The sequence below is a fragment of the Oncorhynchus nerka genome, linkage group LG26, assembly GCF_034236695.1.
Source record: "Oncorhynchus nerka isolate Pitt River linkage group LG26, Oner_Uvic_2.0, whole genome shotgun sequence".
Taxonomy (NCBI): Eukaryota; Metazoa; Chordata; class Actinopteri; order Salmoniformes; family Salmonidae; genus Oncorhynchus; species Oncorhynchus nerka.
The window spans coordinates 31,766,528-31,782,518 of NC_088421.1; the positions used below are offsets into that span (position 1 = coordinate 31,766,528).

The 15,991-nt window shown below is 47.6% G+C and overlaps 1 protein-coding gene across 1 annotated transcript in view; it reads left to right on the plus strand.

Annotated features, from left to right (window-relative positions):
• Positions 1 to 15,991, plus strand: part of cep112 (centrosomal protein 112) — a 154,931-nt gene that overhangs the window by 112,832 nt on the left and 26,108 nt on the right. Inside the window, exon 16 of the mRNA XM_065010955.1 lies at positions 1,396 to 1,545. Coding sequence (XP_064867027.1) covers positions 1,396 to 1,545 — 150 coding nt within the window. The remainder of the gene's footprint in view (positions 1 to 1,395; positions 1,546 to 15,991) is intronic.

Below are 15,991 nucleotides of genomic sequence, written 5' to 3' on the forward strand. Positions count from 1 at the left end.
ACTGTACAGAGCACTAAGGACCTAGGACTGAACTGTACTGTACAGAGCACTAAGGACCTAGGACTGAACTGTACTGTACAGAGCACTAAGGACCTAGGACTGAACCTGTACAGAGCACTGGGACCTAGGACTGAACTGTACTGTACAGAGCACTAAGGACCTAGGACTGAACTGTACTGTACAGAGCACTAAAGGACTGAACCTGTACAGGCACTGAGGACTGAACTGTACTGTACAGAGCACTAAGGACCTAGGACTGAACTGTACTGTACAGAGCACTAAGGACCTGGACCTAGGGCTGAACTGTACTGTACAGAGCACTAAGGAGCTAGGACTGAACTGTACTGTACAGAGCACTAAGGACCTAGGACTGAACTGTACTGTACAGAGCACTAAGGACCTAGGACTGAACTAAGGACCTAGGACTGAACTGTACTGTACAGAGCACTAAGGACCTAGGACTGAACTGTACTGTACAGAGCACTAAGGACCTAGGACTGAACTGTACTGTACAGAGCACTAAGGACCTAGGACTGAACTGTACTGTACAGAGCACTAAGGACCTAGGACTGAACTGTACTGTACAGAGCACTAAGGACCTAGGACTGAACTGTACTGTACAGAGCACTAAGGACCTAGGACTGAACTGTACTGACTGAACTAGGACCTAGGGCTGAACTGTACTGTACAGAGCACTAAGGACCTAGGACTGAACTGTACTGTACAGAACACTAAGGACCTAGGACTGAACTGTACTGTACAGAGCACTAAGGACCTAGGACTGAACTGTACTGTACAGAGCACTAAGGACCTAGGACTGAACTGTACTGTACCGAACACTAAGGACCTAGGACTGAACTGTACTGTACAGAGCACTAAGGACCTAGGACTGAACTGTACTCTACAGAGCACTAGGGACCTAGGACTGAACTGTACTGTACAGAGGACTAGAGACCTTGACCTAGGACTGAACTGTACTGTACAGAGGACTAGAGACCTAGGACTGAACTGTACTGTAAAGAGGACTAGAGACCTAGGACTAAACTTAACTGTACAGAGGACTAGAGACCTAGGACTGAACTGTACTGTACCGAACACTAGAGACCTGGACCTAGGACTTGGCTAATCAATTCCCATTTGGTGTTCAATGACAAATGTAATTATCTTGAGGTCAGGTCAGGGGTCACCAACCATGACCCCCAGAGTCATTTTTTAGAGTGTGTTTATACGGTTTGTGTCATATGGGGATGTATCTATATCAACCCTCTTGGAATGGTGCTCCTCATGGGTCACTGTTGTCCCCTCTCAATTTGTCTCTCCCTCTCTCATCCCAACCCATCACCCCCTTCTCCCTCTCCCATCTAATCTGTGTCTCTCTCATCCCTCTCTCCATAGTTGATAGCAGAGCTGCAGACGTCAGTGTGTGGTGCTAAGGAGGAGGGCTTGCGGCAGCAGCAGGAGAAGGAGAGACAGTTGAAGGAGGCTACAGCTCGCTGGGATGATGAGAGGAGGCAGATGAGCCGCCACACAGACACTAAGAACAAGGTAAAGTTTCATGGACATTCTGCAAAGGACACTACTATATAGTAGACATCAGTAGTGCACGCCACAGTCTGTTAAAGACACTACAAAGTGCACACTACTGAGCCTCAAGGTAAAGGATAACCCCACTGGACATCTATCCATCTCCCAAACTGTCATTATTACTACATTCTTTATTGTGTGGATGACATTTGTCAATGTCCAAGATGGCAGACATCTTTTCTTGTGTTTACCAGTTAGTTGGGTTAGGATATAATACAGTTCAATAGAGTACAGGCTCAGCTGAATCAACATCAGAGACACAATGTAATATTGCATTTGATTAAATAGTGGTTGTGGAAAACTTTAGTTGAAAAACAGCAAGCGAGAGAACATGGGTAAGTTGACATATAAACCCGTCCCAAGATGTACACCCATTGGTTGAGAGAGAGGAAGGTGATCATTGCAAGAGTGAGCCCATAGGTTGAACAGTCAGCGTGAGGAAGGTGCATTACTGGGCCGTGCTGATTGGCTAAAGGTAAATAGGTGAATGACATTCCTCACATGGCTAACAGGAAACAGGAGAAGAAACAAGACGCCATGCTGAAGATGTGTTTGTCTTCATTCCCACTATGCCCGTTGAATAGAAAACAAAGTGAATGGTGTTCTGTTTACAGCATTCAGACCAGCCTTCCTGATTGAACTGTTGTGAACTACATTACACTGTGTAGGTGGTTGGTTAAGGCTGAAGTGAAACCAGCATTCAGACCAGCTTCCTGATTGAACTGTTGTGAACTACATTACACTGTGTAGGTGGTTGGTTAAGGCTGAAGTGAAACCAGCATTCAGACCAGCCTTCCTGATTGGACTGTTGTGAACTACATTACACTGTGTAGGTGGTTGGTTAAGGCTGAAGTGAAACCAGCATTCAAACCAGCTTCCTGATTGAACTGTTGTCAACTACATTACACTGTGTAGGTGGTTGGTTAAGGCTGAAGTGAAACCAGCATTCAGACCAGCCTTCCTGATTGAACTGTTGTGAACTACATTACACTGTGTAGGTGGTTGGTTAAGGCTGAAGTGAAACCAGCATTCAGACCAGCTTCCTGATTGAACTGTTGTGAACTACATTACACGGTGTAGGTGGTTGGTTAAGGCTGAAGTGAAACCAGCATTCAGACCAGCCTTCCTGATTGAACTGTTGTAAACTACATTACACTGTGTAGGTGGTTGGTTAAGGCTGAAGTGAAACCAGCATTCAGACCAGCCTTCCTGATTGAACTGTTGTGAACTACATTACACTGTGTAGGTGGTTGGTTAAGGCTGAAGTGAAACCAGCATTCAGACCAGCCTTCCTGATTGAACTGTTGTGAACTACATTACACTGTGTAGGTGGTTGGTTAAGGATGAAGTGAAACCAGCATTCAGACCAGCCTTCCTGATTGAACTGTTGTGAACTACATTACACTGTGTAGGTGGTTGGTTAATGCTGAAGTGAAACCAGCATTCAGACCAGCCTTCCTGATTGAACTGTTGTCAACTACATTACACTGTGTAGGTGGTTGGTTAAGGCTGAAGCTCCTGCTTGGCTTAAAGCCCTCAGTTCTCCTGGCCCCCCTCAGTGTCAGTAACCAGCCAGTCTGAGTCCCAGGGAGGAGCCGACTGACTGGTTAACTTTACACCCCAGCCCAGACACACTCAGTTCCACGGTCTGGCCAGAATACTTTTATAGACTAGACACACGTCCCCTCTCCTTTGTGAGAGGGCTTTAAACCCGGGGTCACAGTTGAAATGTATGTGCTTTGTCATTTTTTATGATGGGTTCAACTCTAACCCCCATACTCTGACACACACATACACTCTAACCCCCATACTCTGACACACACATACACTCTGACACACACATATACTCTAACCCCCATACTCTGACACACACATACACTCTAACCCCCATACTCTGTCACACACATACACTCTAACCCCCATACTCTGACACACACATACACTCTAACCCCCATACTCTGACACACACATACACTCTAACCCCATACTCTGACACACACATACACTCTAACCCCCATACTCTGACACACACATACACTCTAACCCCCATACTCTGACAAACACATACACTCTAACCCCCATACTCTGACAAACACATACACTCTAACCCCCATACTCTGACACACACATACACTCTAACCCCCATACTCTGACACACACATACACTCTAACCCCCATACTCTGACACACACATACACTCTAACCCCCATACTCTGACACACACATACACTCTAACCTCCATACTCTGACACACACATACACTCTAACCCCCATACTCTGACACACACATACACTCTAACCCCCATACTCTGACACACACATACACTCTAACCCCCATACTCTGACACACACATACACTCTAACCCCCATACTCTGACACACACATACACTCTAACCCCATACTCTGACACACACATACACTGACACACACTAACTCTAACCCCCATACTCTGACACACACATACACTCTAACCCCCATACTCTGACACACACATACACTCTAACCCCCATACTCTGACACACACATACACTCTAACCCCCATACTCTGACACACACATACACTCTAACCCCCATACTCTGACACACACATATACTCTAACCCCCATACTCTGACACACACACACACATACACTAACCCCCATACTCTGACACACACACTAACCCCCATAGTCTCTCACACACACACACACACACACACACACACACACACACACACACACACACACACTAACCCCCATAGTCTCTCTCACACACACCCGAATAACGCACACACACTCCTGGGTTTGGTGGTTGGGAGGCTCTTTAAGTGTCTGGTATGTTCTCTGTCTGGGGTGAGACAGTCCTTTAAATCAGCCTGCTACTGCTACAGCTCTCTTTATGTATCTTCTTGAGCAACCCCTCTCTTTATGTATCTTCCTGAGCAACCCCTCTCTTTATGTATCTTCCTGAGCAACCCCTCTCTTTATGTATCTTCCTGAGCAACCCCTCTCTTTATGTATCTTCCTGAGCAACCCCTCTCTTTATGTATCTTGCTGAGCAACCCCTCTCTTTATGTATCTTCCTGAGCAACCCCTCTCTTTATGTATCTTCCTGAGCAACCCCCTCTTTATGTATCTTCTCTTTATGTATCTTCCTGAGCAACCCCTCTCTTTATGTATCTTCCTGAGCAACCCCTCTCTTTATGTATCTTCCTGAGCAACCCCTCTTTATGTATCTTGCTCTTTATGTATCTTCCTGAGCAACCCTCTCTTTATGTATCTTGCTGAGCAACCCCTCTCTTTATGTATCTTCCTGAGCAATCTTCCTGAGCAACTCCTCTCTTTATGTATCCCTCTCTTTATGTATCTTCCTGAGCAACCCCTCTCTTTATGTATCTTCCTGAGCAACCCCTCTCTTTATGTATCTTCCTGAGCAACCCCTCTCTTTATGTATCTTCCTGAGCAACCCCTCTCTTTATGTATCTTCCTGAGCAACCCCTCTCTTTATGTATCTTCCTGAGCAACTCCTCTCTTTATGTATCTTCCTGAGCAACTCCTCTCTTTATGTATCTTCCTGAGCAACCCCTCTCTTTATGTATCTTCCTGAGCAACCCCTCTCTTTATGTATCTTGCTGAGCAACCCCTCTTTATGTATCTTCCTGAGCAACCCCTCTCTTTATGTATCTTCCTGAGCAACCCCTCTCTTTATGTATCTTCCTGAGCAACCCCTCTCTTTATGTATCTTCCTGAGCAACCCCTCTCTTTATGTATCTTCCTGAGCAACCCCTCTCTTTATGTATCTTGCTGAGCAACCCTCTCTTTATGTATCTTCCTGAGCAACCCCTCTCTTTATGTATCTTCCTGAGCAACCCCTCCTTTATGTATCTTTATGTATCTTCCTGAGCAACCCCTCTCTTTATGTATCTTCCTGAGCAACCCCCCTTTATGTATCTTCTCTTTATGTATCTTCTGAGCAACCCCTGAGCATCTTCCTGAGCCTCTCTTTATGTATCTTGCTGAGCAACCCCTCTCTTTATGTATCTTCCTGAGCAACCCCCTCTTTATGTATCTTCCTGAGCAACCCCTCTCTTTATGTATCTTCCTGAGCAACCCCCTCTTTATGTATCTTCCTGAGCAATGTATCCTCTCTTTATGTATCTTGCTGAGCAACCCCTCTATGTATCTTCCTGAGCAACCCCTCTTTATGTATCTTCCTGAGCAACCCCTCTCTTTATGTATCTTCCTGAGCAACCCCTCTTTATGTATCTTCCTGAGCAACCCCTCTCTTTATGTATCTTCCTGAGCAACCCCTCTCTTTATGTATCTTGCTGAGCAACCCCTCTCTTTATGTATCTTCTCTTTATGTATCTTCCTGAGCAACTCCTTCTCTTTATGTATCTTCCTGAGCAACTGAGCCCCTCTCTTTATGTATCTTCCTGAGCAACCCCTCTCTTTATTTATGAGTATCTATCTTCCTGAGCAACCCCTCTTTATGTATCTTCCTGAGCAACCCCTCTCTTTATGTATCTTCCTGAGCAACCCCTTTATGTATCTTCCTCTTTATGTATCTTGCTGAGCAACCCCTCTTTATGTATCTTCCTGAGCAACCCCTCTCTTTATGTATCTTCCTGAGCAACCCCTCTCTTTATGTATCTTGCTGAGCAACCCCTCTTTATGTATCTTCCTGAGCAACCCCTCTTTATGTATCTTCCTGAGCAACCCCTCTCTTTATGTATCTTGCTGAGCAACCCCTCTCTTTATGTATCTTCCTGAGCAACCCCTCTTTATGTATCTTCCTGAGCAACCCCTCTCTTTATGTATCTTGCTGAGCAACCCCTCTCTTTATGTATCTTCCTGAGCAACCCCTCTGTAGCAAGCCCCTCTCTTTATGTATCTTGCTGAGCAACCCCTCTTTATGTATCTTCCTGAGCAACCCCTCTTTATGTATCTATCCTGAGCAACCCCTCTCTTTATGTATCTTCCTGAGCAACCCCTCTCTTTATGTATCCCCTCTCTTTATGTATCTTCCTGAGCAACCCCTCTTTATGTATCTTCCTGAGCAACCCCTTTATGTATCTTCTTTATGTATCTTGCTGAGCAACCCCTCTCTTTATGTATCTTCCTGAGCAACCCCTCTCTTTATGTATCTTGCTGAGCAACCCCTCTCTTTATGTATCTTGCTGAGCAACCCCTCTCTTTATGTATCTTCCTGAGCAACCCCTCTTTATGTATCTTCCTGAGCAACCCCTCTTTATGTATCTTGCTGAGCAACCCCTCTCTTTATGTATCTTGCTGAGCAACCCCTCTCTTTATCCCTTCTTATTCCCTTCTCCCTTTCAAGTTATTTCCATTTGTTCTCCTTCCTCATTCCTTCCCTGTCTCTGCACTCCTTGCACATTTTCCAAATTCCATCCATCTGCCGTGGATTTCAGGGGTTTGTTCAATAAGTTGTTACAGATCTAATACATAGAATGATTGTTTTTTTATGTGGACTTGAGGACAGTGGGTCCATTCTGTGCAGAGCATTTCTGTATTCAACACCTTATCGGATAAACCTCTGCGCCATTCGAATAAATGGCAGCATTCAAATAACGTCCCTGCAACCTTCTGCCCAGCTGAACTAGCCCTTATACAGGATCAGTTATCTGAACTGGGACGGGAAACTCCAGTAGCCAGACAGTGACACTGTGGTAGTTGTCTGGGTGTGTCTCTCTCTAGTTTAATTGGCTGTTGTGTCTGGGATGGAGGTTTATTTGTAAAGGCTCTCTGCACTGTTTGTAGGAGCAGACTTCCATATAAATCCTCTTTCCTCCAGACACCCAGTCCCCTCTCTCCCCCGTAGCCCAGTGAGGGGCACTCATTTCTGGGTAGGCTCTGCAGGAGGCCGGCCTGCCCCGGGTTAAATACGCCACCCGGCAGCTCCGCGCCACCACACCTAGAATGTGGTAAATGCCACGTGTTGCGATCCGAACACCTCTGTGGCTGACTGACAGTGTGGGGTAATACAGGGCTGGTCTGGACCGGTCCAGTCTCTGCCCCTGGAGTCTGGATTCTTCTGCTGCTGTAGCTTTCTCTGGTCAGACAGACACATTCCAGATGCACACATACATGTTACCTCTCTCTCACACACACACAATATGTCACACAAACTCCCTGTGTGTGTATGAGGCAGCAGCCCAGGCTGTGTGTGTGTGTGTCTCCTATCTCCAGTGTTAGCAGCAGACAAAGCTCTGTCTATTATCTATCTCCTCATTATTACCATCCCACAGTACTAACCACCCACTAATGGGCTTCCAATTAACCAATGACTTGTTGATTAAAGTCCAGGCACCACAGAGAATGAGAGGAGGGAGGAGGAGAGAGACGGGTGAAACAGAGAATGAGAGGAGGGAGGGGGAGAGAGATGTGTGAAACAGAGAATGAGAGGAGGGAGGAGGCGAGAGATGGGTGAAACAGAGAATGAGAGGAGGGAGGGGGAGAGAGATGGGTGAAACAGAGAATGAGAGGAGGGAGGAGGCGAGAGATGGGTGAAACAGAGAATGAGAGGAGGGAGGGGGAGAGAGATGGGTGAAACAGAGAATGAGAGGAGGGAGGGAGAGAGATGGGTGAAACAGAGAATGAGAGGAGGGAGGGGGAGAGAGATGGGTGAAACAGAGAATGAGAGGAGGGAGGGGGAGAGAGATGGGTGAAACAGAGAATGAGAGGAGGGAGGGGGAGAGAGATGGGTGAAACAGAGAATGAGAGGAGTGGGGGTGAAACAGAGAATGAGAGGAGGGGGAGAGACGGGTGAAACAGAGAAAGGGAGGAGGAGAGAGACAGGTGAAACAGAGAATGAGAGGAGGGAGGGGAGAGAGATGTGTGAAACAGAGAATGAGAGGAGGGAGGAGGCGAGAGATGGGTGAAACAGAGAATGAGAGGAGGGAGGAGGCGAGAGATGGGTGAAACAGAGAATGAGAGGAGGGAGGGGGAGAGAGATGGGTGAAACAGAGAATGAGAGGAGGGGGTGAAACAGAGAATGAGAGGAGGGAGGGGGAGAGAGATGGGTGAAACAGAGAATGAGAGGAGGGAGGGGAGAGAGATGGGTGAAACAGAGAATGAGAGGAGGGGGGGGTGAAACAGAGAATGAGAGGAGGGGGGAGAGACGGGTGAAACAGAGAATGAGAGGAGGGAGGAGGAGAGAGACACGTTAAACAGAGAATGAGAGGAGGGAGGAGGAGAGAGACACGTTAAACAGAGACTGAGAGGAGGGAGGGGGAGAGAGACACGTTAAACAGAGACTGAGAGGAGGGAGGGGGAGAGAGACACGTTAAACAGAGACTGAGAGGAGGGAGGAGGAGAGAGACACGTTAAACAGAGAATGAGAGGAGGGAGGAGGAGAGAGACACGTTAAACAGAGAATGAGAGGAGGGAGGAGGAGAGAGACAAACGTTAAACAGAGACTGAGAGGAGGGAGGGGAGAGAGAGACACGTTAAACAGAGAATGAGAGGAGGGAGGGGGAGAGAGACGTTAAACAGAGACTGAGAGGAGGGAGGGGAGAGAGACACGTTAAACAGAGACTGAGAGGAGGGAGGGGGGAGAGAGACACGTTAAACAGAGACTGAGAGGAGGGAGGGGAGAGAGACACGTTAAACAGAGACTGAGAGGAGGGAGGGGAGAGAGACACGTTAAACAGAGACTGAGAGGAGGGAGGAGGAGAGAGACACGTTAAACAGAGAATGAGAGGAGGGAGGAGGAGAGAGACACGTTAAACAGAGACTGAGAGGAGGGAGGGGGAGAGAGACGCGTCAAACAGAGAATGCGAGGAGGGAGGAGGAGAGAGATGGGTGAAACAGAGAATGAGAGGAGGGAGGAGGAGAGAGACGTGTTAAACAGAGAATGAGAGGAGGGAGGAGGGAGAGAGATGAAACAGAGAATGAGAGGAGGGAGGAGGAGAGAATGAGAGAATGAGAGGAGGGAGGAGGAGAGAGACGTGTTAAACAGAGAATGAGAGGAGGGAGGAGGAGAGAGACGAGTGAAACAGAGAATGAGAGGAGGGAGGAGGAGAGAGACGTGTTAAACAGAGAATGAGAGGAGGGAGGAGGAGAGAGACGTGTTAAACAGAGAATTAAACAGAGAATGAGAGGAGGGGGAGGAGGAGAGAGACGGGTGAAACAGAGAATGAGAGGAGGGAGGAGGAGAGAGATGGGTGAAACAGAGAATGAGAGGAGGGAGGAGGAGAGAGACGTGTTAAACAGAGAATGAGAGGAGGGAGGGGGAGAGAGACACGTTAAACAGAGAATGAGAGGAGGGAGGAGGAGAGAGACGGTGAAACAGAGAATGAGAGGAGGGAGGAGGGAGGAGAAACAGAGAATGAGAGGAGGGAGGAGGAGAGAAACAGAGAATGAGAGGAGGGAGGAGGAGAGAGACGTGTTAAACAGAGAATGAGAGGTGGAGGGAGGAGGAGAGAGAGGGTGAAACAGAGAATGAGAGGAGGGAGGAGGAGAGAGACGTGTTAAACAGAGAATGAGAGGTGGAGGGAGGAGGAGAGAGACGGGTGAAACAGAGAATGAGAGGAGGGAGGAGGAGAGAGACGGTGAAACAGAGAATGAGAGGAGGGAGGAGGAGAGAGACGTGTTAAACAGAGAATGAGAGGAGGGAGGAGGAGAGAGACGAGTGAAACAGAGAATGAGAGGAGGGAGGAGGAGAGAGACGGGTGAAACAGAGAATGAGAGGAGGAGGAGGAGAGAGAGAGATGGGTGAAGGAGGGAGAATGAGAGGAGGAGAAGGAGGAGGAGAGAGATGGGTGAAACAGAGAATGAGAGGAGGGAGGGGGAGAGAGACACGTTAAACAGAGAATGAGAGGAGGGAGGAGGAGAGAGACGGGTGAAACAGAGAATGAGAGGAGGGAGGAGGAGAGAGACGGGTGAAACAGAGAATGAGAGGAGGGAGGAGGAGAGAGATGGGTGAAACAGAGAATGAGAGGAGGGAGGAGGAGAGAGACGTGTTAAACAGAGAATGAGAGGTGGAGGGAGGAGGAGAGAGACGGGTGAAACAGAGAATGAGAGGAGGGAGGAGGAGAGAGACGTGTTAAACAGAGAATGAGAGGTGGAGGGAGGAGGAGAGAGACGGGTGAAACAGAGAATGAGAGGAGGGAGGAGGAGAGAGACGTGTTAAACAGAGAATGAGAGGTGGAGGGAGGAGGAGAGAGACGGGTGAAACAGAGAATGAGAGGAGGGAGGAGGAGAGAGACGTGTTAAACAGAGAATGAGAGGTGGAGGGAGGAGGAGAGAGACGGGTGAAACAGAGAATGAGAGGAGGGAGGAGGAGAGAGACGCGTTAAACAGAGAATGAGAGGAGGGAGGGGGAGAGAGACGCGTTAAACAGCGAGCAGCAGAGAGAGATGGGACAGAGAGTGCATGTGTGCGTGCACTCGTTCTCACCCGTTTGTTTGTGCTCGTTCATGTGTGTGTGTGTGTGGAGCGCGGAGTGTGTCTGGCCCGTTCCGGTGGTGGTGGAACTATTGCGTCGCCCGCTGACACTGTTTCCTCGCTGCTCACTTCAAAGGCTGGATTATGAAAGCTGAAGGGGCTGAAGACAATGGTGACGGGGAGAAAATAACATCAAAGTGGCGGCACAGACATTTGAATGTAATAATCCCAAAACAGTTGTTGTTGTAGATGTGTCTGTGGTATCTTATGTCCCTTCTGCCCTCTGACCAGATGAAACTGCTTTTGGCCTTATTTCTAGTTTAGTACCACTGTCTCCACGGCTGTAACCTCTAGAGAGAGGAGCCTGCCTGTTCTGTGTGGATCCAGAGGATCACAGGCCAGATACAAACTGTGTCAGATATGACCACACATGATGATTTGTAAGTCCCTCCACATTGATCTGACCAGAAGATCTGAGCGGTGCCAAGTAGCAGCTCTGTTATGGCAAGACACAATGATTGAAGTCATAATAAATGTAGATCGTGATAAAGAGATGAGTCTTCTCATTCCTGTTCTAACTTCCTCCCTCTCACTGAGTCGGAACTCACTCCCCTCTGATCCCAGAAACACCCGTCATTAGCACTAATTGGTTGGCCCAAACAACGGGTTGTTCCTGAATGTTAATAACACCTGTTCTTATGTCACTATTGTGACACCCTTATGTAGACCTCATTTACATTTGAGTCATTTAGCGACTTGCAGTAATGAGTGTATACATTTTCCATACTTTTTTCTTGTAATCTGGGAGATAAAGAGCCTGCCTGTACGGCATCCACAGTCTGAAGTCACTGCAAGGCTAAGGACACCAGACAAACAAGCCATAAAAATATATGGATGAGTCACATAAGCAGATATAACCTAGAAAATTGTGTGCGAAAGGACCGTGTCTTCTAGGTCCTCGGGCTCCACTGCTCCAGAGACAATATCTGCATCTGAAGGAGAAGTCACCCGCTTTTCATCCCCCCCATCCAGGGCTTGAGAGAGGTCTTGTCCTGGGGCAGAGACAGGTGGTGAGTCCTCCTGTTCTGAGGGTTTCTCAGGTTCCTTGTACGTGACAACGTCTGGGTTTGATGCATCTGGATTGGTACCTCTTGAGGACGTGTCCTTGGCTAGGGATGCTCCCTGGTCCGTAGGTTCTGTCTCCAACATGCCACTTTCATCCAGGCTCAACTTCACACCAATGTCCATATCCCCACCATCATCCCCTTCCTCAATAGATATGACATGTGACACATGTACTGTAGATCCTGGAATGTAAATGTAATGAAAAATTACCCTTATCTACCAGGCAGCTCTCTCTCTCTCTCTCTCTCTCTCTCTCTCTCCATCTCTCGCTCTCTCTCTCCATCTCTCGCTCTCTCTCTCTCTCTCCATCTCTCGCTCTCTCTCTCTTGCTCTCTCTCCATCTCTCGCTCTCTCTCTCTCCATCTCTCGCTCTCTCTTTCCATCTCTCGCTCTCTCTCCATCTCTCGCTCTCGCTCTCTCTCTCTCTCCATCTCTCGCTCTCTCTCTCTCTCTCTCGCTCTCTCTCTCTCTCTCCATCTCTCGCTCTCTCTCTCTTGCTCTCTCTCCATCTCTCGCTCTCGCTCTCTCTCTCTCCATCTCTCGCTCTCTCTTTCCATCTCTCGCTCTCTCTCCATCTCTCGCTCTCGCTCTCTCTCTCTCTCCATCTCTCGCTCTCTCTCTCCATCTCTCGCTCTCTCTCTCTCCATCTCTCGCTCTCTCTTTCCATCTCTCGCTCTCTCTCCATCTCTCGCTCTCGCTCTCTCTCTCTCTCCATCTCTCTCTCTCTCTCTCCATCTCTCGCTCTCTCTCTCCATCTCTCGCTCTCTCTCCATCTCTCGCTCTCTCTCCATCTCTCGCTCTCTCTCGTGCTCTCTCTCCATCTCTCGCTCTCTCTCTCTCTCCATCTCTCGCTCTCTCTCTCTCTCCATCTCTCGCTCTCTCTCTCCATCTCTCGCTCTCTGTCTCTCGCTCTCCGTCTGTCGCTCTCTGTCTGTCTGTCTGTCTGTCTCTTTCTCTCATTCTCTTTGTTTCTCTCTGATATGATCCACCCATCCACAGATGAAAGAAAGAGAGGGATGAAAGGGAAGTAGGAAAACAGGAAGTGATGTTGATGTCACACCACTCAATGCCCACACTACCCAGGGAGGGAGGGAGCAGGGCGAGTCGTTAGAGGGACTGGAGGCTCTAAGTCCATCTCAAGTCTATGGTGGTTTCCTCACCTCTAACACCTTGAGTCTTGTCATACATATCAAACAGGAGGGTTAGGGTTCTCTCTCCTTTCCCCTGTCTTTTCCTCTTTCTTCTCCCTGTCTCTTCTTCTCTCCCTCCTGCCCCCTCTGTCACACACACATACATGTTCACCTCCGGCTGCCAAAAGGGAGAGCCAGTTGATGAATAAACAATGGTACCCGCCCATAGTGGCACATTGGTCCTCTTTGATCCACACTGCTGTTCCTGCTCCCCTCAGCAACACTTCCTGTCTCACACACACACACACACACACACACACACACACACACACACACACACACACACGTCTGAGTCAAGACCATGTCTCTATCTCTAACTCTCTCACACGCTCACACACACACACACACCCACACGTCTGAGTCAAGACCATGTCTCTATCTCTAACTCTCTCACACGCTCACACACACACACACATTTTCCTGCTGCTATTTTAATACCACAGTGAATCTGACACCCATGGACAGTGTGAGATGTGTGTGTGTATATATATAGGCCTATATACACTGAGTGTGCAAAACTATTTCCATGACATAGACTGACCAAATAAATCCAAGTGAAAGCTATGTTCCCTTATTGATGTCACTTGTTAAATCCACTTCAATCAGTGTAGATGAAGGGGAGGAGCCAGGTCAAAGGGTTTTTAAGCTTTGAGACAATTAGACATGGATTGTGTATGTGTGTCATTCAGAGGGTGAATGGGCAAGACGAAAGATTTAAGTGCCTTTGAACAGGATATGGTAGTAGGTGCCAGGCTCACTGGTTTGATTGTGTCAATAACTGCAACACTGCTGGGTTTTTCACATTCAACAGTTTCCCGTGTATCAAGAATGGTCCACCATCCAAAGGACATCCAGCCAACTTGACACAACTGTGGGAAGCATTGGAGTCAACATGGGCCAGCCTCCCTGTGGAACGCTTGACACCTTATAGAGTCCATGCCCTGACAAACTGAGGCTGTTCTGAGGGCAAAATGGGCTGAAACTCAATAAACGCAATAAAGCCTGTGGCACAGTCACATACCCAGGACTAGGCTGACCTTCTGCAGGTGTGACTGTACTTATGTGTGTATACTGTTCCATATTAAGACTGATGCCTTAGAGGTGTGTGTGTGTGTGTGTGTGTGTGTGTGTGTGTGTGTGTGTGTGTGTGTGTGTGTGCCCGTGTGTGTGTGCCCGTGTGTGTGTGTGTGCCCGTGTGTGTGTGCCCGTGTGGTGCTGGTTGATTGATGAGTTTTCCTGGCGTGGGCAGATTCCCAGAATCGTTTGATCCCGTTATCACAGGAAGTGAGGGAGATAACATTCCAGAATACCACGTGAGAAACCCATTACAGGAAGGTGTCATAATACCAGTATAGTCTCTGTACTACAATATCGAGGTGAAAGCCCATGAATCCTTTACACTAGTGGGAATTGACCTTTTTAGAATTTGAAACGTTTGGTACAGAAGAAATATGAAATGTATAACCATGGTAGCAATTGAAAGGAAACCGTTTGGAAAATGATTAGACCAAAGGTGAGGACACAGCAGTTCACCTGACACTAGACTGATTCTAAATATTACACTGCTGATTTCATGTGCATTCTCCTTTTACTCTACTTTTACTCTACTTTTCCGCATTTGTTGACAACTACATCTTAAACTATTTTGGATACATTCAGTAACATGAGATTATTTTATTCCTGGAAATAGAATAATGTTGTGTAGGTGCAACATAAGACCTGCAACATTTTGAGTGAGAGATCTAACTGGTGTTTCCAAGTGACCACACACCTCTCCAATGTGTGCACAGTTCCTAAGCAAATTCAATGTAGGTCGTTTTTTGATCTCTCCTAGCTGTGTTGTTGAAGAACTAGAGCAAGTTGTTTTGTTTGGAACACCCCCCTATCCACATCGATGGAACAGTAGTGGAGAGGGTAGCAAGTTTTAAGTTCCTCGGCATACACATCACAGACAAACTGAATTGGTCCACTCACACTGACAGCGTCGTGAAGAAGGCGCAGCAGCGCCTCTTCAACCTCAGGAGGCTGAAGAAATTCGGCTTGTCACCAAAAGCACTCACAAACTTCTACAGATGCACAATCGAGAGCATCCTGGCGGGCTGTATCACCGCCTGGTACGGCAACTGCTCCGCCCTCAACCGTAAGGCTCCCCAGAGGGTAGTGAGGTCTGCACAACGCATCACCGGGGGCAAACTACCTGCCCTCCAGGACACCTACACCACCCGATGTTACAGGAAGGCCATAAAGATCATCAAGGACATCAACCACCCGAACCACTGCCTGTTCACCCCGCTATCATCCAGAAGGCGAGGTCAGTACAGGTGCATCAAAGCTGGGACCGAGAGACTGAAAAACAGCTTCTATCTCAAGGCCATCAGACTGTTAAACAGCCACCACTAACATTGAGTGGCTGCTGCCAACACACTGTCATTGACACTGACCCAACTCCAGCCACTTTAATAATGGGAATTGATGGGAAATGATGTAAATATATCACTAGCCACTTTAAACAATGCTACCTTATATAATGTTACTTACCCTACATTATTCATCTCATATGCATACGTATATACTGTACTCTACATCATCGACTGCATCCTTATGTAATACATGTATCACTAGCCACTTTAACTATGCCACTTTGTTTACTTTGTCTACATACTCATCTCATATGTATATACTGTACTCGATACCATCTACTGTAT